The 24831-nt window shown below is 50.1% G+C and overlaps 1 protein-coding gene across 1 annotated transcript in view; it reads right to left on the bottom strand.

The window, feature by feature from the left end:
* Positions 1-24831, bottom strand: part of CRACR2B (calcium release activated channel regulator 2B) — a 47297-nt gene that overhangs the window by 10091 nt on the left and 12375 nt on the right. The window contains exons 4-13 of the mRNA XM_030451553.1: positions 19029-19290; positions 17101-17212; positions 16857-17025; positions 13577-13723; positions 13265-13355; positions 13057-13149; positions 7062-7249; positions 6355-6426; positions 5943-5997; positions 1831-1910 (exon numbers count right to left, since the gene is read on the bottom strand). Coding sequence (XP_030307413.1) covers positions 1831-1910; positions 5943-5997; positions 6355-6426; positions 7062-7249; positions 13057-13149; positions 13265-13355; positions 13577-13723; positions 16857-17025; positions 17101-17212; positions 19029-19290 — 1269 coding nt within the window. The remainder of the gene's footprint in view (positions 1-1830; positions 1911-5942; positions 5998-6354; positions 6427-7061; positions 7250-13056; positions 13150-13264; positions 13356-13576; positions 13724-16856; positions 17026-17100; positions 17213-19028; positions 19291-24831) is intronic.

Genomic DNA, 24831 nt, shown 5'->3' on the forward strand with positions numbered 1-24831 from the left:
TTATGGCAATCAGACTCTTCAGAGGGAGCACATCACCCCCCTCTCATGGGTTCTTGGTGCTGCTAGGGCAGGAATCAAGGCAACAGCTCTCCTCTTTCAGTTCTGCAATTATACAAAAATTCAGCTCCTGCCATGCCCACACTTCTCCTGGGACAGGCAGCTCACAGCCTGGGCTCTCCTCCCTGCATCTGCCCCAAATGCCAGCCCAGGGCCAGCCCAGATGGAACCTCTCCCCAGGGAAGTCAGAGACATCATCCCGGGCTCAGGGAAATGGGTCCCAGCTCCCAGGGCTGGCAGGAGTCACAGCAGTGAGGGGCTGAGACTCCAAAGCCTCCTCAGGAGGGGAGGAAAAGGGGCAAACACAAAACTTTCTGAATGGTGACTCCAGATCTAATGGATTTTATTAATGTTTCTCAATCATGGTGCTTGAAACAGGACCAACAAGTAATTCTCATACTTCTCCCTTTCTCACATTGCCTTCCCTGTGAGACTTCCCCTGATGAGCCTTCCCAGGGATTTACTCAGCTGGCAGGATCTTTGCAAAGAAGCCCTTGGGAGGAGGATGGGAGAACATGGGAGGAGGATGGGAGGACGGGGCTGGTTGCACAGACCTCACATCTGCCTTCCAGGGAAGAGCTCTGCCTCAGACCTATTCAAACCTGGGCTCAGGAATCAGCACTGCTCCACCTCTTTTTCCATCAGCCCATGAGCCTGAGGCTCAATTCTCCAAGGCCATTTCCAGAACTGCAAGCAGGAAAGGGGAGAGTGGAAGCTGGAAGGAACTGGGAACCTAAACCTGTGTCTGTGGTTGGCATCAGGAGTGAAGCAAGGGAATATTCCCTGGTAGGGATCAGGGGAATGTGCCACCTTTCAAACCTGTTTGGAACCAGGACATCCAGCTCCAAGCCAGGCCAGGGCTGGGCTGGCATCTCCTGCCTCTCAGAGAAAGCACTTTTGGCTGCTCACACAGCAGTGTGAAGATGTGCTGATGCCAGCACACTTCAGGCAAGCAGACAGACCTGGACTGGAGTCACTGGACAGTGACACTGTCCCACTGGACAGTGGGAGCAAAAAAAAAAGGCTTTGGTGACACAGCACTGTGTGTGCCAGGTGAGCATCTGCATAGGTGTGGGGGGAGTTGGAGCTGGGACCTGTCCTTGGGGCTGCCAGCAGCCAGGGAGAGCACAAGCCTTGTGCAAGCCCTTCCCTCTCCCATGGGATATGGGCTCTGGCACGGGGTGCCCCTGGACAGGATTTCTGCCTGAGGAGGAACTGGCATACCTGGGAGGTGATCCGATTGGATCAGAATCTTCCCCCTCCCATAAACACTCCCATGGCTTTTGGTGGCTTTAGGTTTGCTCACCCAATCTGCTCCCTCCCCATCCTATCATCACTGTTACTGCACACAGAACCAGCCCAGGGGCTGCTGAAATCAGCTGCCTCCATCCTCAGCTGCCTCCATCCCCAGCTGCCTCCATCCTCAGCTGCCTCCATCCTCAGCTGCCTCCATCCTCAGCTGCCTCCATCCTCAGCTCCCTCCATCCTCAGCTCCCTCCATCCTCAGCTCCCTCCATCCTCAGCTGCCTCCATCCTCAGCTGCCTCCATCCCCAGCTGCCTCCATCCCCAGCTGCCTCCATCCTCAGCTGCCTCCATCCTCAGCTCCCTCCTGAGCCAACCCCAGCAGCAGACCCCCAGCCAGGCTGCACCCCAGACTCATGCTCTCCAAACCAGCTGACACCACGGTGGCAGAACCAGCCCCAGGACACAGGCTGACTGAGAAAGACACAGACTGACACCACAGACAGCCAGGACACAGACACCCATCTGACCGTGTCACTGCCTTGTCCTCCAGCAGGGAGCTGCCTACCACTGACCCTTTCTTCAGCAGGGGCTTTTTGCTCTGAGGTGCCTGGATGTTGAAAAGAGAAGGGATGAAAAATACAATTAGAACCCAGAAACCTGACCAGCCCAGGTTTAACCAACCACTCACCACTTCTGCAGACCACTTGGGAGAGGGAAGGCTGGAGCCTTGTACCCTGTACCCCCTGTATCATGTACCCCTGTACCATATACCCCCTGTGCCCCCTGTACCATATACTCCCTGTGCCATGTGTCCCCTGTACCCCCTGTGCCATATACCCCTGTACCATGTACCCCTGTACCATATATCCCCTGTACCCCTGTACCATATAATACCCCCTGTACCATGTACTCCCTGTACCCCTGTCCCATGCAATCAGGGTGCCCCCCAGCAGGCTAGACCAGAGGTGAGCACAGGGCTTGCTTTGCTCAGTTCAGCTCAACCCAAGCACAAAGGCATCTCTGCATCTCTGATGCTGCTTTTTCCTTTGCAACAAAACCCATCAAAAATGGGTTGTCCCAAACTGAGTTCTTCCTCTGGTCAGTTTTACTTCTAGGGCTTCTTCTTCACCAGGTCTCCCATCTGAGGCTCTCTTTCCTCAGCTGCCTTTTTATTAGGCTGCTGTTTTGTGGGACAGAGCAATGGTCCCTTCCTCAGAAGGACAGAAAGGATTCTGCTCTGCACAGGACTGTCCTTCTCCACGCTTTCCTCCTCCTTACTCCAGACCAAACACTTCCATACCACTGCCCACAGCTCCCCAGAAAAAGCAGAACTCCTCTCCCAGCCCTCATCCTCCCCATCCAGCAGCTTTCTCAATCCCAAGCCCAGGATCCCACAGCAGGGAGAGGACTGACCTGGCAGCTCCCCAGTTCCCAGCTCCCCATCACCCCCAGGTCTCCGGCTGCACACACCAAGCACCAGGAGACATCCAGTCAGACAGACAGACAGACAGACAGACAGACAGACAGGTGCCCACTGCCCAGCACTGGGGGAAAAGGAAAAACACTCACTCCTAAAGCCTGGAGACTTCTGACCTGTCCTCACAAGCTACTTATGGGCAGAAAAGGGGGCAGAAAAGAGGCTGAGCCCCCCCCAGATCTGCACCTGGCACCTGCAGGCAGCTCTGGACTGTCCCTTCATGTCACAGGATTACAGAGAATATTTCTTCAATAACCCCTGGCTTATTTTAACAAACAAAAATCTGAAGTAGCTGCTTTGTTGGCCAGAACTTCCAGAACTCCTTTACTACACTGCCAGCCAACAAAAGGAGACACTGAACTCCAGAGAGGGCCTCACCCAAACAGGAAGTTTGTGGGAGGGAAAAACCAACCCCAAACCATTTATTTCACATTAAACTGGTGTTCAAGAGAATCTTCAGCCTCAGAAACAACCCAGCACTGAGAGGTGCACAACTGTGGAGCACAAATCTTCCAAAGCAAAGGACCCCCAAGTTCAGGGTGATTCTTGGGTCACTACTATCAGGCTGTGGTTCAGCCAAACCAGGGTTTGCCAGGGGGGAAGTTCTCAGGGTTTGGGCAAATTCACTCAAGGGCACTCTCCAGACACACAGAAACAAGAAAATTGTGTTCCAGCTGCCTCAAGCTGAGTCTCAAGCTTCACATGGAGCAAAGGGACCCCCAGGCAACCTGCTGAGTGTGTACCTGGGTAAGAAAGGAGAAACGAGAGGGCACACTTTGCCATTGGCTCTGCCATGCTTTATTGGGCTGGGGAGGGTGTGTTTGGGGTGGCAAAGGGACAGAGGTGACAGCCCAGCTGTACAACACACATGGCAAAGGTTCCATAACAGCAACAGCACACGTACAAGCAGTTTGGGTGGGAAAGATCCTGGTTTATCCATGGGATAGGAAAAATTCTGGTTTATCAGTGAAATACCAACACATATCCTATGTGGTCAAAGTCCCAAAACATTCTTCATGATTAGCAGAAAATTTGTTCTGCTGACAAAGAGTATGAAAGCATAACCCCATAGCTAGTGGGAAACTGAACCTGAAAGCCCTGGGTCTGAAAAGCACCCAGAAATAACCACACACTGTTATCTGTGACATAGCCACTGGGGCAAAATAGTGTCCCAGGGGGCTGTGTGCCCAGGGTCTGCCCATCTGGCAAGGGCAGAAACTCTTATGAAGAGCTCATAAGTCACTCAGATGGGCACCAAGGGCTGGAAAGAGGCAGCAGCTGGGTTGCTGCCAACCCCAAAGAGCCCATCTCCTCCTCCCAACCTCTTCAGAACCTTTGTTATGAAAGAACCTTCATAGCAAAGTTCACCACACCTACATTTCACAGAAATAACACAGAGATTATTAAGGCCTTGGGCTTCTTTTGAGCCTGTAAAAGCCCTGATACACTCTGCCTGAGAGTGTTTCATCCATGGGATCCTCACCAGAGAGCAAGACTCCCCCTTTTTGCTGCTCCAGGCTCAGGTATTGCTGTTTTCTCTGCCCCTTGCAGTGGAAGAGCCTGGAGAGCAGCTCCTCTGCAGGGGTGTGACAACAGCAGCATCTCTGCAATCACCCCTGGGGACAGAGGGATCCCTCTGCTTTCCTGGAGACTAGAATCAGAGTGGCCAACAAGACATCCTGCCTGGCAAAGGGAAATCCTGATTCCTGTGCAGGCTTCACCTGGCAGGAGGAGCACAGCACAGGGAGAGGGGAGGAAACAGCTTCTGCCTCTCTGCATCAGGTACCCCTGCAAATGGCACATTTCAGAGCACCCTGAGCAGGTCCCAAGCAGGGGAAAAGGAGGGAATGAAAGAGGAGAAGCAGATAAATTTTGCAAAACCAGAGGCACATACCTGGACTGTGGTCCCCAGGGGCCACCCAGCCCACCCACAGGAAGCCAGCAGTGGATGAAGGATGGATGGATGGATGGATGGATGGATGGATGGATGGATGGAAAGTCACAGTGCATGGAAAGAGGAGAACAAAGCATTCCCTTTGTCTGCTTGTCCTGGACTCTGGGACAGAGTGGCTGTGGTCATTGTTTCTCAAAGAGAGCTCAGGAAGCTCTGGTGTGCACACACACACACACACTTAGCAGCTTGAAAAATGAAAAAAACCAAACCAAAACACCAAACCAAACCCAAACTCTTCCTTCAGATTTCAGAAACAGACACACAAAGGCATAAGCACACACAGCTCACCTCCATTCCAAGCAATTCCTGAGCTGTTTTACACACCTGGTGCTCCACTTGGAGAAGAGCTCCAGGCTCTCCCCCAGCAGGGTCTCTCTTCCCCTACCTGGGCACCATCCCTGTGATTCCTTCCACGTTCCTTTCCACACCAGGCTGCCTCTGCCCATCCTCACTGCATTACAGCTGCTGCCACAGCTTCAAGTGGGGCAAGGGGGCAGAGCAGGCAAAGACAGATGGTGGAAGAGCTGGGTCCAAGAAGAGCCCAGAGCAGCCTTGCCAGTGGCATTTGGGAAGACAAACACTTTTTCATATTAAAAAAATGTAAGAATTAAAAATAGGCGACGTGTTTTTACTTATCTTGGAGACTGGGAAAGGGCAGAGATGGATGGAGTTGACTGTTCCAGGTGTCAGAGGTCCCCTGCTTTCTCCTAGCCCCATGACACAAGGTTCACCTGCTGCACCACCACCCCAGCAGAGCTGGCAGGACGGGAAAGCTGCCCCAGAGGAACACCTGAAAACATCTACTACAAACCCAAGGGATCAGAGAAACTGATCAGAGAAACTCCCAAATGCCTCCATGGCTCTCCAACCCCAGTCACCTGGGCATCCAGCTTCTTCCTCCCCACCCAGCTCCGGGGATGCATCCAGCTCCACTGCCCTCCTCGTGCCTGTCACAATGCACAGCACCCAGTGACAGTCACAAGCTCGTGTGCCTTGGGTGAAACCTGGGCTGTCTGCACAGCAACCATCAGAGCTCATCTCTGGCAGAGGCAGAGAGGTGCTGTGCAGTCTGGATGAAGCACCACAGCAGGCCTGGTGACCTCACATCATTGTCCCCCGTGGATGTGACAGGGCCCCGAGTGGTGACAGCAACAGCAGCAGATGGAAGGAGAGTGGCTGGGAATTAGGATTTTCTTTCTTAAACTAACCAGCTTCTTGGCTTCAAAAGCATCTCGCTCATCCCGGAGCTTCTTGTTCATCTCTCTGTTCCAAAGGGAGACACAAGGAAGGACTCATCAGGAGTGGGCTAAAGACCAGGATTTGAAAGCTAGGACAGAAAGGGAGCTCGGGATACAGATAAAGATGTCATTTTTGTCAGGTGTGCTTGGATTTCAGTGCATGCCTGGGCTCCACAGGGTGCCCTTAGGCAGCAGGAAAGCCTCAGGGATTGCTGGAGGGATTGCTGGGTGCTGGGTGCAGCCTGAGCCCTGCCAGAGCTGCCCAGCTGGCACAGCCCTGTGCCAAACCAAGTGTCTGAGGAGTGCAGGAACCACTGCCCACAGCTTTCTGCTGAAACCTCAGCCTCCCCCATGCTCAGCATCTCCCCAGCCTTCCCCTTACCTGAGCAGCTCCAGCTGCCGGAGGAGGCTTTGTTTCTCCTTCTGCATGTTCTTGGAGACTCTAAACACATCCCTGGGTGAAAAGGATTTTAAACAGGGAAAGAAGTTAACAGGAGAGGAAACACAAAGATCCCCTTCTCCCAGACACTCTGGGTGTTCTCACAGGTGAGGCCCTGCCCTGTGCTGGGAAGATCCAGAGGGAGCAGCAGTGCCATGGGAGCTGGGATGACTGCTTTATCCTGAAACCCATTTTCTCCTTTCCCACTCCAGTTTCCTTGGCTCCTAGAGATGGGAAGGATGCTCACTGCCATCTGGGTCTGAAACACCCCAATGTTTCAGCCAGGGATGATTAGACTAAGCCCAGAAACAGGACAAGAAAAGATGAGAAGAGGATCTGTAGAAACTTGATAGAGGTGACAGTGAACTGGAAAATCCATGGAGAAGAAGCCTCCTTTAGGTTGAGAAACACCTGTACTTGTTACAGTGCTTTTATAAACAAAGATCAGTGAATATTTCATATTCATCAATGAATATTCTTTCCCAATAAAGGCAGGTGGAAGGAAGCAGCACCACTCCCTGTTTCAGTCTGCAGCATCACTGGGATGTTACTGCTTTTCCCCAGGAAGAGAGAGGCAACCAACCCTCTGATAAAACCAAGGCTTCAAAGGGTCCCCTGCCCCAGCACCCCCTTTCCCTGCCCATTCTCACCTCTCCTTCTGCTCTTGTTCAAGCTGGGCCTCTTTCTGGAGCTTTTGTAATTGCCCCTTCAGTGCTTCCAGCTCCCATTTGCTTTTCTCCAGCTCTTCCAGCAGGTTCTCATTCAGGAGCCTGAGCCTCTCGTTCTGCATCCGAGTCTCCAGCTGCTCCGAGTGCTGAGCCTGGAGCTGGTGCTCCAGCTGCCAGGGGAGGAGGAGGAAGGGTTAAACACAGGGGGGAAAGCTTCTGGGTTACTATCCTGCCTAGGAAAACAGGCTTACTAAGCAGATAGAAACCATGAGGTGGAAAGGAGGTAAAACACAACTTGGGTCTACAAGGCCACGGGTGGTATCAAGAAGGGGAATCAGAAGCAATTCCTTTCATCATGCCAGAACCAGGGAGGAAACCAAGAAAAACACTTGGACACAGCTGAGGAAGTGCTTCAGGCAGCCCAGGGAGATTGGTGCTGTCAGGGATTGGAAATCAGAGTGGAAATGAGAGTCCAAGGAGAACTGGGAAAACCTGGGTGTCTGTAAGAACCCTGTGAGCACAGCTGTAGGATGCATCTCCCTGTCTGGGGCTTGGCAGCTGAAAAGGGACAGGGAGGTGCTAGGGAGATCTCTGCCTACAACCAGAAAGTCAAGTGATGGGGGACCTGGAGCTAGGGATGTTAAAATGCCACCAGGGCACAGCTGCACAACTAAGCCTGAACTGGGAAGCTCAAAGACTGCTGTCAGATGCTCATCCAGTGATGTGGTTCCTCCCAAGTGGCTGCACCTGGAGATGCACAAGCAGAGCACCTGGAGAAGGATCAGACTGACAGGCATGATCTCACCAGCCATCCCAGCTAACCAGGGCCCCCTGCTGAAGCTGGTGCTGAGGAAAAACTGTGGTGACCACTTGCAGCCTCAAAATACAGCAATAGAACCCATCCTGGCAACAACAGAGGGGACGTGGAATCAGCTCTGAGCAGTGCAGTAGGAGTCAGTCAGACTCCAGGGCTGGGTGGGGGTGTCAGAGGCAACAGCACAAGCAGAACACAGGACAAGAAATCAGTTTCTAAAAGCTCCCAAACATTCTGAGCACCGGGCCAAGCTTAGCCCTTTAAATAACTCATGTGGCAACTTCTTGAGAGGTAGGCAAGGACCCAGAGATGCTCTCCCAGTGATGGAAACCCCTGAGCACCTTCAGCACACCTGTTCTGCAGGTTCAGATCGACTCTCAAATGGAAAGCAGCCCCCTCTGGGCTTTAAAATGATAAAGTGTTGGGGTTTTTTTCTTGCTGCCCTCCTCATCTGTCTGTGTTGTGTGCCCACATACACCAGACAGGAGCAGGACCAGCTCTGGCTGCTTGGGCTGGGAGCACTGCCTGGAGAATTCCAGTCCTTGGTTTATCAGGGGAAATGTGGGCATGGCCACATATGCAGAGGTGACACTAAGAAAGAGCAGATGCTGCCCACAGCCTTGGGATCCTCCAGTAAACCCAGGAACAGGCTCTGAAGAAGCCTCTGTCCCACTGACTGTTGGAAGCTACACCAACAGCACAGTCACACTGCTGGGATCACACCACCAGAGGGACCTGATTGTCCACACAGCTTGGGACAAGCCTCAGAGCACCAGAAATGAGCACAGGAGTAAGAAAACGTGTCCATGCAGCCCAGTACCCTGCCTGGACCCATGGAGAGAGGAGATGCTCCCCAAGAACAGGAAGCAGGAGCTTAACACCTGGACACTTCTGTCCTGCTTTGGGCCAGGATAAAGGGGATTTTCTGCCTTGTCCTTTTGCTCTCAGCTCAGTCTCTTGTAAGCAGCTGCACTTGCTGAAATTCACAGCAAGTTTCTCAGACAGTGTCTGCTTCTAGGACTGATCCCACTCCATGGTTAGAGTTCCAGCCAGAGCCTGGTGTGCAGAGCCAAGGACACTGCTCAGCTCTGAGGAACATTTTACCCTCCAGGAGGAATAAAGAGGTCCCACCTGCAGCCTCCTTTGGGGAGGAAGGGACAAGAGAGATGCCAGAACTGACCAAACAGAGGATTCCATCCCATACACCTCAGACTCAGGAGAAATCTCAGGGATCACCAGGCTCAAGCCAGCTTCCAGCTTCCTGCCCTTCCTGCCTTTCCTGCTTCCCTTCCTTCACCCCTTCCCTGTTTGCTTCAGCATCCTGGGAGGATTCCATCCCTTCCTCTGCCTGTGCTCCTGATCCATCCCAGCCTGAATCTCTGTGTTCCTGCCTCCAGCTCCCAACTGCTGCTGACCCCAGGATTCCAGCCTGGACTGTCCCAGGGCTGCCCTGCAGCCTCAGTGGGGATGGGAGAGTTATTGGGGGAGAGGGGGAGGAACCTGGGATCAATTTTCCTGTATATTTGTATAGATTTAGTCATTTTTCCTGTTCATCATTCCTGTTTCATTAAAGCTGTGCAGTTCAGTTTCCAACCCATCAGTCTCTCTCCCTTATTCTCTCTCCTTCCTTTATCAGGGAGGGGAGGGGGATTCATAGAGACAGAGCAGCTGTTATTGGGTTTAATTGCCAGGACAGTGTTAAACTCTGACAATACCTAAATCTGATCCCTTCCCCTCAGACCCCCATAATCTCTCTGGTCCCTGGCCTAGGGATGTTAGAGGCCACATCCCTGACTGTTCCTCCTTTTAAACAAACATTTATGAGCCTGTTGTCCATTTGTTTGTCCAATCTGGTTTTGAACTGATGATCCAGCCTGCACATCCTCCAGCACTGATCCCTATGTGCAGAAGTATCTTCTTCTAAAGCAAACTCATTCTGCTCCCACTGAGTCCCTCACCTCTGACGTTGCAGGATTTACAAAACAACAAAACTACGTGGACCTTACCCATCACTTTCCTGATTCCATAAGACTCACTTATGAAGATGTCTTCTCTCCAAAATCAAGTCCAAAATATCCTAGTTTCTCCTCGTATCTCAGAGGCACCATTTCATTAACCAGATTACTTCTCTGTACCCCCATATTCTAGAAGGACACAGACCTGCACAGACCAACTGAGGCACATCAAGGCATTCAGACAAAGGGAAAAAAGACACCCAGAATGGATCATACCATATAAACATCCATGCCATGGATGCAGGATAGAGGAAAGGGTCTGTTTTGATTTTTTAGTCCCTCATTAATCAGTATATCCTGAGGCAGGAAACACAAATTTACAGTAAGTACAAGCATCACAGAGCTGTTCACTCAGTGGGTTATTTTGAAGCAGCCTGAAAATAGAAACTAGAGACACTTGGCTCTTGTATGTCCATATACAGCTTTCTTACACACCATACAAGGCTCCCAATTCATGACTTCTGTATTTTTACCTTCCCTTCCTTACCAAATGGTTATTGTACAGCTGATAGGAAGATTCACAGAATTGTCACGGTTGAAAAGACCTCTAAGATCACCCTCTCCAACCATCAGCACCTTCCCCCACCCCAGTAAATTAAAAAATTATATATATATATATAAATATATATATCACCGTGCCCACTAGAGCATGTCCTGAAGTGCCTCATCTCCATGGGTTTTAAACAGTTCCAGGGATGGTGACTCCACCACCTCCCTGGACATCCCATTCCAGTGCCTGACTGCTCTCTCAGTTCAGAAATACACCCTCAGATCTGCTCTGAACCTCCCCTGGTGCAACTCCAGGACATTTCCCATGCTCCTGTCATTATTTATTTGAGAGAAGAGCTCAGCACCCACCTCCCCACCTTCTCCTTTCAGGTGGATGTAGAGAGCAGTGAGGTCTCCCCTCAGCCTCTTCTCCCCACTCACCATTCCCAGTTCCCTCAGCCTCTCCCAGGACTTGTTCTCCAGCCCCTTCCCCAGCTCCATTGCCCTTCTCTGGACACCCTCCAGCCCCTCAAGGTCTTTCTTGGAGTGAGGGGCCCAGACCTGAACACAGCAGGAAGGAGAAGATGCCCAAACTCCATGAGTTCCAGAGAGGTGTGGTCAGGAATTGAGGGACTACAAAAAGCTTCAAAAGGAGTGGAGGTGTTTGTTTTCCAGGGGACTGCTTTGCATGTCCACAGTGAGCAGGGGGCTGGAGCACCTCTGCTAGGGAGATGGGCTGAGAGAGTTGGGGCTGTTCAGCCTGGAGAAGAGGAGGCTCTGGGGGGGCCTTAGAGAACCTTCCAGTCCATGAAGGGGCTACAGGAAAGCTGGGGAGGGGCTTTTCACCAGAGAGAGGAGTGACAGGACATGGGGGAATGGTTTTAAACTGAAAGGGGGTGGATTTAGGTTAGATATGAGGAAAACATTCTTCCTCATCAGAGTGGCAGGATACTGGAATAGGTTGTCCAGAGAAGTTGTTGATGCCCTTCCTGGGAAGTGTTTCAGGTCAGGTTGGATGAGGCTTTGTGACACCTGGGCTGTGGGAGAGGTCCCTGCCCATGCCGGGGGTTGGATCTTGATGATCTTTAAGGTCCCTTCACACCCAACCCAGTCTATGATTCTCACAGCACTCGAGGTGCAGCCTCCCCAGTGCTGAGCACAGGGGCACCACCACTTCCCTTCTGCTGGCCACACCATTCCTCTGACAAGCCAGGATGCTGGTGGCTTTCTTGGCCACCTGGGCACACTGCTGGCTCACGTTCAGCTGGGTGTCAACCAGCACCCTGGGGTCCTTTTCCCCAGGGCACTTTCCAGGCACTCTGCCCCAAGTCTCCAGCAGTGCCTGGGGTTGTTGTGAGCCCAGAGCAGGGCCCAGCCCTCACCTTCCTCACCCTCACCCCCTTGGCTTCAGCCCCTCAGTTCCCCCTCTCCAGGTCCCTCTGCAGAGCCTTCCTCCCCTCCAGCACATCAACATTCCCACCCACCCCAAGTTTTGCCATCTGCAAATCTGGGATTGTACAAATCCAGCCCCAAAACTGAGCCCTGGGAGGAACCACTGGAGACTGGGCACCAGCTGGATTGAACTCTGCTCCCCACAGCTCCCTGGGCCAGGCCATGCACCCAGTTTTGAACCCAGGGAAGAGTCCACCTGTCTGTGCCATGAAACACCAACTTCTCCAGGAAAATGCTGTGGGAGAGAGATGGTGCCAAAGGACTGGGCTCAAGGCCAGGGAGAAACATCCACAGTTTTCCCTCATCCCCTGGGTGGGTGCCCTGGGCACTGAACCAGCCCAGGTTGGTCAAGCAGAAGGAAAATGAGGGTTCAGATGCTTAAGTGATGAGAACACCCAGAGAAGACTGAGGTGCCCACGGTTTGGCCAAGCAGGTAACCACAAATTTGGGGCTCAGTGTTCCCATTGCCCTGCTGGCTCCAATGAGTGTGCTGCTGGTGTCTGGGTGTGGGAGGCTCTGGTGCTGCAAATTCCCTTAAAAATCTCATGGGAGCTGCACAAATGCCTCTGCATCACAGTGGTCACCTCTGGCAAGGGTTGCACTGTGAGTTCTTACCTTGGAAATGAAGATCCTGCTGGCTGAGCACCCCGTGTGGAACTGCATAGAGCCCCCCAGGACAGTTTCTCTAAGAGCAGTTGTGAGGTTTGCTCCAAACTGCCCAGTTGTTAATAAATCCTCCTCAAGTGTGGGAGGCTCCAGTTCCTGCTCTGTGCTGGGATGTGGGGGATTTGGCCTGGATGCTGTGACCATCCCAGCTCTGGGAAAAGCATCAGCTCAGCCTCAGTCTTTGAGATGCTTGAGAATCAAACCAGGAGGCACCAGAAGGACAGACAGGGAGACTTTCTTGCCCAGTTTTGGTTTGGTTTTTGTTTTGTTTTTTCCCTCATCCCCTGGGTGGGTCAGCTGGCCACAGAAGATGAGGTTGGTCAAGCAGGACCTGTCTGTCCTGAACCCATGCTGCCTGGGCTGTCCTGCCCTTGCCATCAGAGCTCACCCAAGATGAATCTCTCCAAAACCTTTCCAGGCCCCCAGGCCACCTGGGCAATGGATTGGATGCATTTGTAAAAACATCTCCGTGTGGAAAGGCATGAGCAGACAGAGAGCAGAAAGGCACATGCTTCTTTATAAAGGATTTGGGTCTTGATACCTTCTTCTGGTGGTAAAGAATTTTCTCCAGCTCCTGCTCTTTGCTGCGCAGCTCCCTCTGGAGCAGGTTGCTCCTGTCGTGTCTCACTGCCTCCTGCAGCAGAAAGGATACACAGGTGAGCACCCAGCACCCACCACCCCTGGGAGCTGCTCCTTGGGCAGATCAACCACCACCTGGAGTCTGACTTCAGCCAAGAGAGAGGAGGTACCTGGCAGATGAGCCTCTCCCTTTCTGCTTTGAGCTGCTGCTCCATCTCCTCGTACAGACACCTGACTTCTCGGTCGTGGTCTGTCTCCTTCCTACGGAGGGCACAAAAGTCTCAAGGGAGGAAAAGAATCCAGAAGGAAAACAACATGGAAGGGTGAAACAGGTTCCCACCAACAGCTGGGTGGCACTAAGAGGGGTTTCACTGAGGGAGCACTGAGGCAAAACAAACCCCTGGGAATCGGATCAGGATGGGAGCAAGGAAAACCTCCACATGCTGTAACTCGAGTCCCCCCTTGCATCCTTGCATCCTCACCTCTTCAATGCCTGCTCCATGGACTCCTTCTCATGATTCATCTCCCTGATGTACGAGGAAACACGCAACAGAAACTCCTCAAAATTGGGTAAGAGCTCCGGACGCTCCTTCCGCAGCCGAGCCCAGAGCTCCCTGATCTCACGTGGACTGGAGAGGAGGAGAAAAGAAAAAAAGTTTCTGGGTCACTTTATGGCCTGTTATTAAACATGCCCTGGGGACAGACAAACTGCCCTTCTCCTGGGATCATGGCACAGGGCACTGGAGGAGCATTCAGGTGCAGTGAGATCGACTGCAAGGGTAAAAAAAAGGTTAAAATAAAAGGAAGTCATCTGAAAGATGAACAGAAAAGTAATCCAGGAAGGAAACCTGGAACCTTGTCAGGTATTCAGCAATAACCCAACAAATCAACCTCGAAGAGGTGAACATTCAGCAGATTTCTGGTGGTCAAGCAGCAAAGTGTTGGAGCCCAGGGATTTCAGCAGACAGCAGAGAGGTGGTGTCCTCACCACTCCTGAGATGCTGCTGTCCTTGCAATGTGGTTTTTTCAGGTTTTTCAGGTTTGAGGCACAAATAAAAGAAGTAAATTTGCCCCAGGGTCACATCAAAATAATAGCAGAAGCCCTGGAAACCCAAAGTCTTCTTTTTGTGAACTTACAATAACTTCATTTTTTTGGCATTTAATTTATCCCAACTTGAACACAGCACCTATGAATTTACTCATTCCCAAAGAGTTTTGTAAGCCTGCAGACACCACTTCAAGCTTCTTGATGGGGAAGAGTTCTTCTTCTTATTTTTTTTCTTAATCCATTAAATGGATTTAAGCAACTGCCTTAAGAAGTATAGAATACAGACATTATCCAAATAAATACTATTCTTCATCTGGGAATTTGCCTCCCTTTACATGATTTGTGAAAACAAAAAACCAAAACAACAAAGAAGCTCCTGATTCCCAGCCTCCTTTTCCTGTCCCAACCTGAAAAAACTACTAGAACTTCATTCAGCATACTGAGCAGAATATATTGAGTCCTCTTAACAAACAAGAAAAAGCCATTTCTTTCTAGTAAAAACACTGAAGATAATTCAAATAGCCGCTCTGACCCCAGTTTGCTTCTCTTTTATATTGCTGTTTTACAGCTGTCCTGGCACAAAGCATGACAGGACTGAACCCACTGCATCCAACTGCAAGGAAGTGCTGAAAATAAACCACAGGATAATTCCACTTTAAGACTCTCTCAAAGCAGAGTTACAAGCAGCAGAGGATGTTCTTCCAGAACAGAAACGTGGCCTCCCAGTGTCACTTGATTTTTAGAGGCACAACAGCTTTGCAGAATTTTACAGGGCAGGAGTTATTTAGCATGAAAAGAAACATGCAGGTGCTTCACATCACCATGAAAACAAGACAAAAAAATAAAAATCTGTTTCATGACAGACACAGCTCTGAAAGCAGCAAACTCTTTCACTCTCATTTTCTGTCTCCAGTCCTGTCCATCTCTTGCCCCTGCAAACCAGCAGCATCCTTGGACTACGCTGCATTAAAAAAAAATAAATAATAAAAAAAAGGGGTGCTGGGCATCCCAGCCCCAGAGGATGTGCACCAGTAAGAAGCAGTCATGCACAATGGAAAGGACTTAAAGAACTGGCTGGATGGCACTGGGACCAGGAGACACTACTGGGACAAGGGCACTGACACCAAATGCCCAGGCTCAGGTGAGCATCTCCTGCCCACCTGAACCTCTTAGAGATCAGCTCAGTCCCAAAGAGCCCCTGGAGCCCAGACCTTGCACAGACACTCCTGGAACTCAGACTGCTGAAGATATTTGGGCAGTCGCCCAGCATTTTGGAAGAGACAGCACAGCTGCCCTCCTTGCCTTGTCTGACCCTCAGACACTTCTGTCCTGGTTTGGGCCAGGATAAAGGGGATTTTCTGTCTTGTCCTTTTGCTTTCAGCTCAGTCTCTTGTAAGCAGCTGCACTTGCTGAAATTCACAGCAAGTTTCTCAGACAGTGTCTGCTTCTAGGACTGATCCCACTCCATGGTTAGAGTTCCAGCCAGAGCCTGGTGTGCAGAGCCAAGGACACTGCTCAGCTCTGAGGAACATTTTACCCTCCAGGAGGAATAAAGAGGTCCCACCTGCAGCCTCCTTTGGGGAGGAAGGGACAAGAGAGATGCCAGAACTGACCAAACAGAGGATTCCATCCCATACACCTCAGACTCAGGAGAAATCTCAGGGATCACCAGGCTCAAGCCAGCTTCCAGCTTCCTGCCCTTCCTGCCTTTCCTGCTTCCCTTCCTTCACCCCTTCCCTGTTTCCTTCAGCATCCTGGGAGGATTCCATCCCTTCCTCTGCCTGTGCTCCTGATCCATCCCAGCCTGAATCTCTGTGTTCCTGCCTCCAGCTCCCAACTGCTGCTGACCCCAGGATTCCAGCCTGGACTGTCCCAGGGCTGCCCTGCAGCCTCAGTGGGGATGGGAGAGTTATTGGGGGAGAGAGGGAGGAACCTGGGATCCATTTTCCTGTATATTTGTATAGATTTAGTCATTTTTCCTATTTATCATTCCTGTTTCATTAAAGCTGTGTAGTTCAGTTTCCAACCCATCAGTCTCTCTCCCTTATTCTCTCTCCTTCCTTTATCAGGGAGGGGAGGGGGATTCATAGAGACAGAGCAGCTGTTATTGGGTTTAATTGCCAGGGCAGTGTTAAACCCTGACAATACCTAAATCTGATCCCTTCCCCTCAGACCCCCATAATCTCTCTGGTCCCTGGCCTAGGGATGTTAGAGGCCACATCCCTGACTGTTCCTCCTTTTAAACAAACATTTATGAGCCTGTTGTCCATTTGTTTGTCCAATCTGGTTTTGAACTTTCTTTATCAGGGAGGAGAGAGATTAATAGAGAGTGATCAGCTGTTATTGGGTTTAATTGCCAGGACAGTGTTAAACTCTGACAATTTTTTTTTATTTGCTGCATGCAGAAGGGCTCCCACACCACCACACTTCAGAGCTATCAACTCTAATTTGGGAAAGTCTTTGCAAAAAGCACAACACTCCACCAAAAGCACTGCACCACTACAAAAAGGTAATTGGAGGCTGATCAGAAAACTTCACTCCAGACTTCACTCACCCAAGATGAAAACCCAAGAGAGGAGGGCAGAAAGGCCAAGCTGTGCTTCAGAAAGCTCAAAGCTCAGTTCACCTCTTTGGGCTTTGATGGCACTTTGGAGTTTTTGGCATTGCAAGATGAAAACAGGGCAGAAGAACAGCAATGCAGCTCCCCTACTTACTCTTCAAACATGTGGGCTGTTCCAAGCTGCTCCAGCATGGCACAGAATCGTTTCTCTTCATCATCTGCTGGGTCCAGGTCATCTGCCCAGCCTGACTCAAAGGTCTCCTCATGGCTGGAGCCATCCATTCTCCCGGCCTCTGGACACAGTTCAATCCCTATTAACTTTCCTGGTGGAAGGAAAAGGAAAATAAAGTCTAACTGGATGTCACTTAGCTCCAGGAGAAGCTGCCTGCAGTCCTTACCTAGCCCCATGCTGAACTCCACAGGTGTCAGGTATCCATTATTGTCCTGTTCCAGACTGTCAAAAACTGCTTCCAGCTGCTCAAGGGTTAAGGGGAGCTCAGTCTGGAGCCTCTACAGAGACAAAAGAATGAAGAAAATTAAGCCATGACTCCAGCCCTCCCTCCCATCCTCAGCTGTGCCCCACAGCAATCTGCTCCTCCAGCACTGCCAGCACAGCTGGGGGATGGCACCCACTGAATGTCCTTGGTTGGAAGGGACCTTCAACACCATCCCCAGCCCAACAACCCGAAATTCACCACTCCACACACCTCCCACGGATGGATGATTCAGGCAGAGCTGCACAGAGGGATGGATGTTCAGGGTGTTGTGTTTGGGGGGAGCTCAGCTTAGTTCAGTTCCTCCCCTAATTCAGAGCTGCTGCCTTCAGCTCCCTGCCTGCCTCCATCCATCCTGCTCAAGACATCTTGCTCCCCAGCTACCCCCCTGACAGCCCCACACAGCAGGTACCAACCCCATCTACTCCACCTACCAATCCCCTCTTGCCTCCCAGCCTCTGTTTAAGCTGCCAAACAGAACTTTAATCTGAAACTTTCACCTTTATAGGAAGGAAACCACACGGAGACATTTCAAAGGCCAAAGAAAATAATTCCCATTACTTACAAGTGACTGAGAAAAAGGCTGGGACTGAGAGCACCCCTTCTAGAGCAGCCCTGTGACTGTCCAGATCCATTCCACACATCCCTAACCAACCCACCTTAATTTCCTGATGCCAAGACCACTCTCCAGTGCCTCTCTCTCCATCCACCCTGCTGCCAAGATCTTGCTCCCCAGCTACCCCCCTGCAGGTACCAACCCCCTCAGGTACCAACCCCATCTCTTGGGCCAGAGAGGGACACAGACCCATGGGTGCCTGCATCCAGCTCCCAGCTCCTGCCTGAAACCATGCAGATCCCAAACAAAGTGTTCCTCATCCCACAACCCAGAGTCCCCTTCCATCTTCTGCCTCCTGGGACCACATTCCCACAACAAACACAGACAAGGAGCAGAGGGATTTCCCCTCATAATGCACCTGTGTGAAGGGGCACCCGAATAACAAGAGGTGCAGCCCAAACCCACATCACTGTCTGCTGAACACCCAGCTTTAGATAAAGGATTAATAAGGATTTATCACTGCATAAAATTAGGCACCACAAAACCCAAACCGAAGTGAGTCAATGATTAAACCAGCATGAACCTGCCAAGTGTTAATTATAGACAGAGAGAGGAAAGGCAACCCACATACAACCTTCCTGATAAACACTGAGAACTCTAAGAACTACAGAAATTCTGGTTAAAAAATCATTTCTTAACAGAAACCAGCAAGCTGCATTATTCTAGAGTAAAGTTACAGGTCAGGCCTCAGGTGAGGTATCGAGATGAGGCATTAGCTAAGATTGAGATTAAGTTATACAGCTTTTTTGGTGGTGTTTTTGTTCAGATGTTGGTGGATTTTCTTCATTTCAGACTGGTTTTTTGAGTGTCAGGTTTTTCGGGGGGTTTTGGTGTTGGTTGGTTGGTTGGTTTGTGGCTTTTTTTTAATTACACCGGAGACTTTTTTATCCCCAGACTTGCCATCCACTGCATGATTGATGTTTGGAGGAATTGTTGTGATTTATTTTTATTTTATGCATTCCTTAAGAATTTGGAATTGCAGCCCCACTTTCTCCAGGAATTCCCTGGAGGTCCAAGACCCTTTTGTGATTTCTCTTCCTTAGAGAAAATCTTGTGATTTCTCTTTCTTTTCTCTGGCAGAGTTTGGCTACCAGGAATCTGACCTGTGCACACACAAGCTTGCCAAAAGCAAAGCCATTCCCCATCCTCCCCTCTTCTGCCATGCACCCCCTTTCCATCTCTTCCCAGGAAAGGAGAAAGATGGTTTTCCCCTCACCTGCATGTCCACCTTGGTGATAAAACCTTTCTCATCCTTGTCACACAGCTGGAAGAGCTCCCTTGCCTTCTCAAGCATCTCCACCTGCACAGCTTCCACTTGGCTCCCTTGGCAGGAGGGAGAAGCACCAGGAGCCACCTCCTCCTCCTCCTCCTCCTCCCCTTCCTCTCCTCCTTCCCAGTGGATGCATCCCACGAGTGCTCCCCTCTGCTTCTCCATCCTCTCAAAGCTTTTTCCCCCAGGGCAGGGGCAAACAGAAGAGCTGTGGGGTAGGAAACAGAGAAACTCCAGTCAAATGCAACCCTCCACTTCCACCCCACACATCTGGTCAGGGACCTTCTCAGCCTGAAAGAACAGCACTCAGCATCCCTTCCTTCCTGCTGGGGGCAAAAACCAGGCAGTGTGACAAGTTTGTGTCAGAGGGACACAACAGGGACACAACCAAACCTTCCTGAGATGGGATCCAGACCCTGGAGCTGTGATGCTGTTGGACAATTCTCCAGCTCCAGGGCTGGAGGAGTTCTCTGCTGCTGAAAGCCCGGGGCCAGGGGATGGGTGCAGCACAGATCAGAGGATAGGAATGGAATATTCAGCATGCAGGAGCACAGGGACAGTCTCACATCAGCTCAGACAGAGGGCTCCAAACTGCAAGTGTGGCCAGTTCCCAGCTCCTGCACAGCCCCCTGGATGCCCTGGGCAGGATGCTTCCTCCTGGTCTTGGCTCCCCTGGGAATAACATGCTTTTCCTTCTCTTGCTTTTCTGCACCACCTTTGAATCTGAAACCTGCACCATAACTGCAAGAACCCAGAGCAGGATGAAGGCAGAGAGGATGAAAACTTCTGCAAGTGACAGAGGGATGAAGAAGGGATGTCTCCTCCAGCCCCCTGCCAACCAGCTCCCCTGGCTGCCTTTTCATGCCTGACATTTTCTTCTAAAGGCTTCCCAGGTAGTAACTCCCTCTCCTTTCAGGTTAGTACATCACAAAAATAAAAATAAAATAAATAAAAAATAAAATAAAAGAAAAAAGATCAGACAACTCCAGCACTGGGAAAAGCTGAGTGAGTTGGTCAATCCTGCCCCTCTTGCCTCCCAGCCTCTGTTTTGAGAGCATTTAAGCTGCCAAACAGAATTTTAATCTGAAACTTTCACCTTTATAGGAAGGAAACCACATGGATATGGAGACATTTTGAAGGCCAAAGAAAATAATTCCCATTACTTAGAACTGAGAAAATAGCTGGGACTGAGAGCACCCCTTCTAGAGCAGCCCTGTGACTGTCCAGATCCATTCCATACATCCCTACCCAACCCACCTTAATCTCCTGATGCCAAGACCCCGCTCCAGTGCCTCTCTCTGTCTTCAGCAACACCACCACATTTTTTAAGCCTTGCTGCTCTGATTGCTTTAGATTCCTCCTGCAGATGTGAGCTCTGCACTGCTGAGAGCAGATTGCAGGACAAAGAGGGCTTTGGTGTGGTTCTGCCTTTAATCCCCAAGAAATCAAAAGCCAGGTCTGTACAGGTGCCATGATAACAAAGCCATTAATTCTGTTTGCACTCTTGGTACAATGGGAGGAGAAAGAGCAGGAAAGATGTCACATGAAGCTGACACAACAGGGAAAGCACACAGAGCTATTTACCTCCATTTGTTCCTGCTGCTTCAGGAGCCAGGGGGTGGTTCTGCTCCAGAGAACAAGCAGAACACTTCACCCTCCCTTTCCAATCAGTGTTTTTTTCCAGGGCACCTCCATTTAGTGTTACTTGAGAGGATACTTATTGGAAACTCTGCAGAAAACTACCTATAAATGGGTACTGTGGTGTATTTCTAGGTAAGGAGACATCCCTGGACACAGAAGGGGAACTCATACTGCAGAGGAAAGGAAGGAAGAAATCAGGGGGGTACCTTTGCTACCTGCACTTTCTCAAACAAATCTTTTTACCAAGTTTTTTTGGGTTGTTGTTTTTTTTTTCTTGGTTGTGTGTGTGTTATGGAGACAACACAGCAAAACCTGGGGACTAAGAGCTGAGTCTGTCCATGAGCTGGACAAGCAGCTTGTGCTGATGGCAAGGCTGTGTTTGTAGGACAGACCTAACAGTAAAGTAAAAATATTAAAGTAAAAATAAATATTAAAGTAAAAATAAATATTAAAGTAAAACTGGAAAGAGCCCCAGCTGACTTTGCACATTCAAGTAAAAGCTGCAGAGCTGGCCTTGAAACAGAGACACAGAAATCTGCTGTCATCTTAGGGGTGATTACACTGGGGGCTCAGCCACCCCTGACAAATGACAATGACAGTGACAGCCACAGGACACCTGGGGAAGCTTTTTCCAGCCCTTTGGGAAAGGAATTCCCTGTCCCAGCAAGGGCAGAGGGCAGCAGGAGAGGAAACCCAGGAGGAGTCCAAAGCAAGAGCCACACCAGGACTGCAGAAAGCAGCCAGAACATGAAAAGGTGCAGATGCATAATGTAAGTTTTCTGAAACACCCCTCTAGCTGCCTGGAGATGTAAAGATGTAAAAATATAAAGATCTTCCTTCAGCTGTAAAGATCTTACTTTCTTGTTAAGAGCTTCATTGCTTCTATTCCAAAAGCCAGAGCAGTCCATGCAGATGCTTCCCCTGCTCTGCTGCAGCAAACCAAAGCTGATATAAGGATGTTCTGGTCTCTCTCAGACCTATTAGCAAGCTGAAAATGAACCCATTCCATGTCTGCCTCTAGCATCATCTCATCTGAGCAGGAGCCCAGCAGCTCCCATACACTGCCTGAGCTAAAAACCTTGTAATTCAGAGCTTCAGAGCCTGGAAGGATTTCACTCCCATGTAAGAGACCCAGCAGCCTGCTCAATGTTCAGAGTGCAGAATCTCCTCTTCAATCTGTTTGAAGCCAGAGGGGATCACTGGGGAGATTTCACTTGCAGAGGAACAAAGCAGCAAATGAGGGAGAGCCCAGTGAGCAAAATAAACCCCAGCCCTGATGGAGCTGCCCAGGGATGCTGGGGCTGCCCCATCCATGGACATGTGCAGGGTCAGGTTGGATGGAGCTCGGAGTAACTCAGCTGGGTGGGAGGTGTCCCTGTCCATGAGGAGCTTTAAGGTCCCTTCCAACCCCCCCATTCTCTGCCTTCTACCCCAGAAGCTTTGACTGAGGAGCTCTTCATCCCCTCCAGCTCCCTGGAAGGGCACCAGCACCACACAAAAGCAGGGGAGGCAGATCTCAGCCCCACAAGTGCTGTTTGGATGGTTGTTGGGTTCCTGAAGGAAATGACAAAGGAAAAAAATAAATACACTGCAAAATCAGAACATCAATTGCTTTGCAAGGTTTCTTTTCTTTAAAAAAAACTAAGAAAACCCATCCAGGCAAAAACCTGAACTCAGGTGTAATATCTAGAGCTGCACTTCACTCTTTTAACTGCCTGTGCTTGCTTGTATCTCTTTAAGGAAACAGGAATGGATCCAGGAATGGATCCAGGAATGAATCCAGGAATGAATCCAGGAATGAATCCAGGAATGAATCCAGGAGCCTCTGTGTTGTTTACTGGGCAGATCAGCCCAGCAGGACAGCCCTGAGCTGCCCCATGTTGCAACACAGCTGGAAGGCTCCAACAGGGATGCTGATGCCAGGAACTACAGAGAAAACCTTAAGAAAGAAAACCTGAAGGTTTTCTGAAAAAAACCTTAAAAAAAAAAGTGCTCAGCTGGAATTCACCATTTCCCCCACTCAAGCTCTTCAGAGGTTCACTACCACCTGATGGATCATCACCAACTTATCTTTGCCCAAAAAAACCCAACAAACTTGGAGAAACTGATGCAGCCTCTGTGCTCCTACCTGCAAGCAACCTGAGCCTGGGAACAATTCTCCTTTTTTATTTCAGGAGGGGAACAAACAGATTTCTCCAAACTGCACTCCCTGATGCCTCCCTGTTCAACAACCCCAGAAAGCAGCAACCTGAGCCAAGATCCATCAGCAAGGAGTCTTCAGCAGGCAGCTACCCAGCACCCATCAAAACAAAATTCTTTCCCCCAGGCATCCCACGACCCCTGGATCTCCCCCAGGTGCCATTCCCAGGGATTCCCATCACAACCCACACCAGTGGCAGGGTCACAGCAAAGCACTGGGACCACTCCTGAGACCTGGGGTTAGGGCTTTGCCAGGTTGTTTGGCTTGGGGAGCAGAAAGCACCAGTTTTAACTCTAATGCTATTTGGGCTGAACGTGCAATTAAGAACCCAATCCAAACATCTTTTTCACAAGCAGTTTATCAGCTTGGATCTGTCAACACCACCAGCACAAAGCAGATTTTTCAGAAAATAAAGAGCACACCTACAATAAGACATGAAAAATAGCTAATTTTAAACCAACTAATTCTTACAAATTCCTTCACTCTGTAAAGGGTTACAGCTTTCCTGAAACTTTTTTTTTTATTTAAATCCAGATCAGAACACTGCATACAATATAACCTAACATAAGGATTACTCTGATATGGAACAGAAGGAACAGAAGTGTTGCAACCTTTGGCTGCAAGAAGAACACATTATAATGTATTATAATATTATATTATATTAATTATAATCATATTTCCCTAGGCTGGAGGTCAGGCTGCACATCCACAAAGGACATGGTTAGCCAGGAGTCACTAAGTAAACATCATTCACTGCTCCAAGAAGAAAAAGGCACTGAGCAGAATCAAGTTTCCCACTGCTGCCATTGCTGTTAATGCCACACCACACAGAGTGGCTGCCAAGAGGACAACCAGCTCAAGAAAATAATTAAGAGAGGATATTCCAGCTGTAAAGAGAGAGGAGAGCTTTACTGATGCTAGGTGAGGCTGCAGGTGGGTGATGCCAAGCAGGTTTTGTGCTCTGCTGGAAGGACAGGGAGGCAGGAGGAAAACTTTCTTTGCCAGCCCAGGTGTGGGAAAAGGGGAGAAGGCAGAGAACTTGGCATTTTATCATCTGGATCATTTTTAAACCAAAGTGAACACTGAGAACAGGGAGCCCAGGCAAAGGAGATCCCTGCTGCCTTCTGCTCCTCTTCCCCAAGGGATGGGGTGGCAGGCAGGAACAACCCATGAGAAGGACAAGCTCCAGATTTAAAAGCCCTTTAATGGCATTAAATGGCATTAAAAGCTCTTTAAGTAGTTTTTACAGAAAAGGACATAAACCCAGGGCAGCTTCTCACTGTGTTTAACTGAGCATGGCTGGCAGTCCCCTCCTGCCTTAGCAGCCCTTTCAGCCACTTTTGTGCAGAGGTTGGAGCAGAGACAAGAACCAGAGGTGAGTTCCTGCCCATCACACTTATTGAGCAGCTGAAATGTCACCCAGGAACATCTGAGACACGGTGAGCATCCCCTGGGACACATCAGGAGAAATGCTGCTTGTCCAGCCTGGGAGCAGCAGAGCCACCAGGACACAAAACTTTTCCTCTGCCTTGAGGGATGCAACCAGAGTTGGTGTTCTGCATGGAAAACTCACCCTGAAAGGAGGCATTCCCTAAGTGATGTGCTGGTGCAGAGCTGGCAGTGGCCTTGAAGTACTTAAAAGGCAAAATTATCCAGAAACAGCCATTTGCTGAGTTCTAATGGAGAGGTTCTGATGAGTGCACAAAACTTCAAATAGAAAAACTTTGGGGTTGTGGGAATGTCAGTGTAACCAACTCCTGAATGGGAGAGATAGCAAAGAACTGTCCCCAGTCACTGTCATCCTGAAGAATCCCAAAGCCTCAGTTGAAGCTGGGTGGTAGCAGTGGCCCATCAAAATGAGGCAAAACTCTGCAAACCTTTAAAACATGGGACTGACTGAGACAGATT

The sequence above is a fragment of the Calypte anna genome, chromosome 5 (assembly GCF_003957555.1).
Source record: "Calypte anna isolate BGI_N300 chromosome 5, bCalAnn1_v1.p, whole genome shotgun sequence".
Lineage (NCBI taxonomy): Eukaryota > Metazoa > Chordata > Aves > Apodiformes > Trochilidae > Calypte > Calypte anna.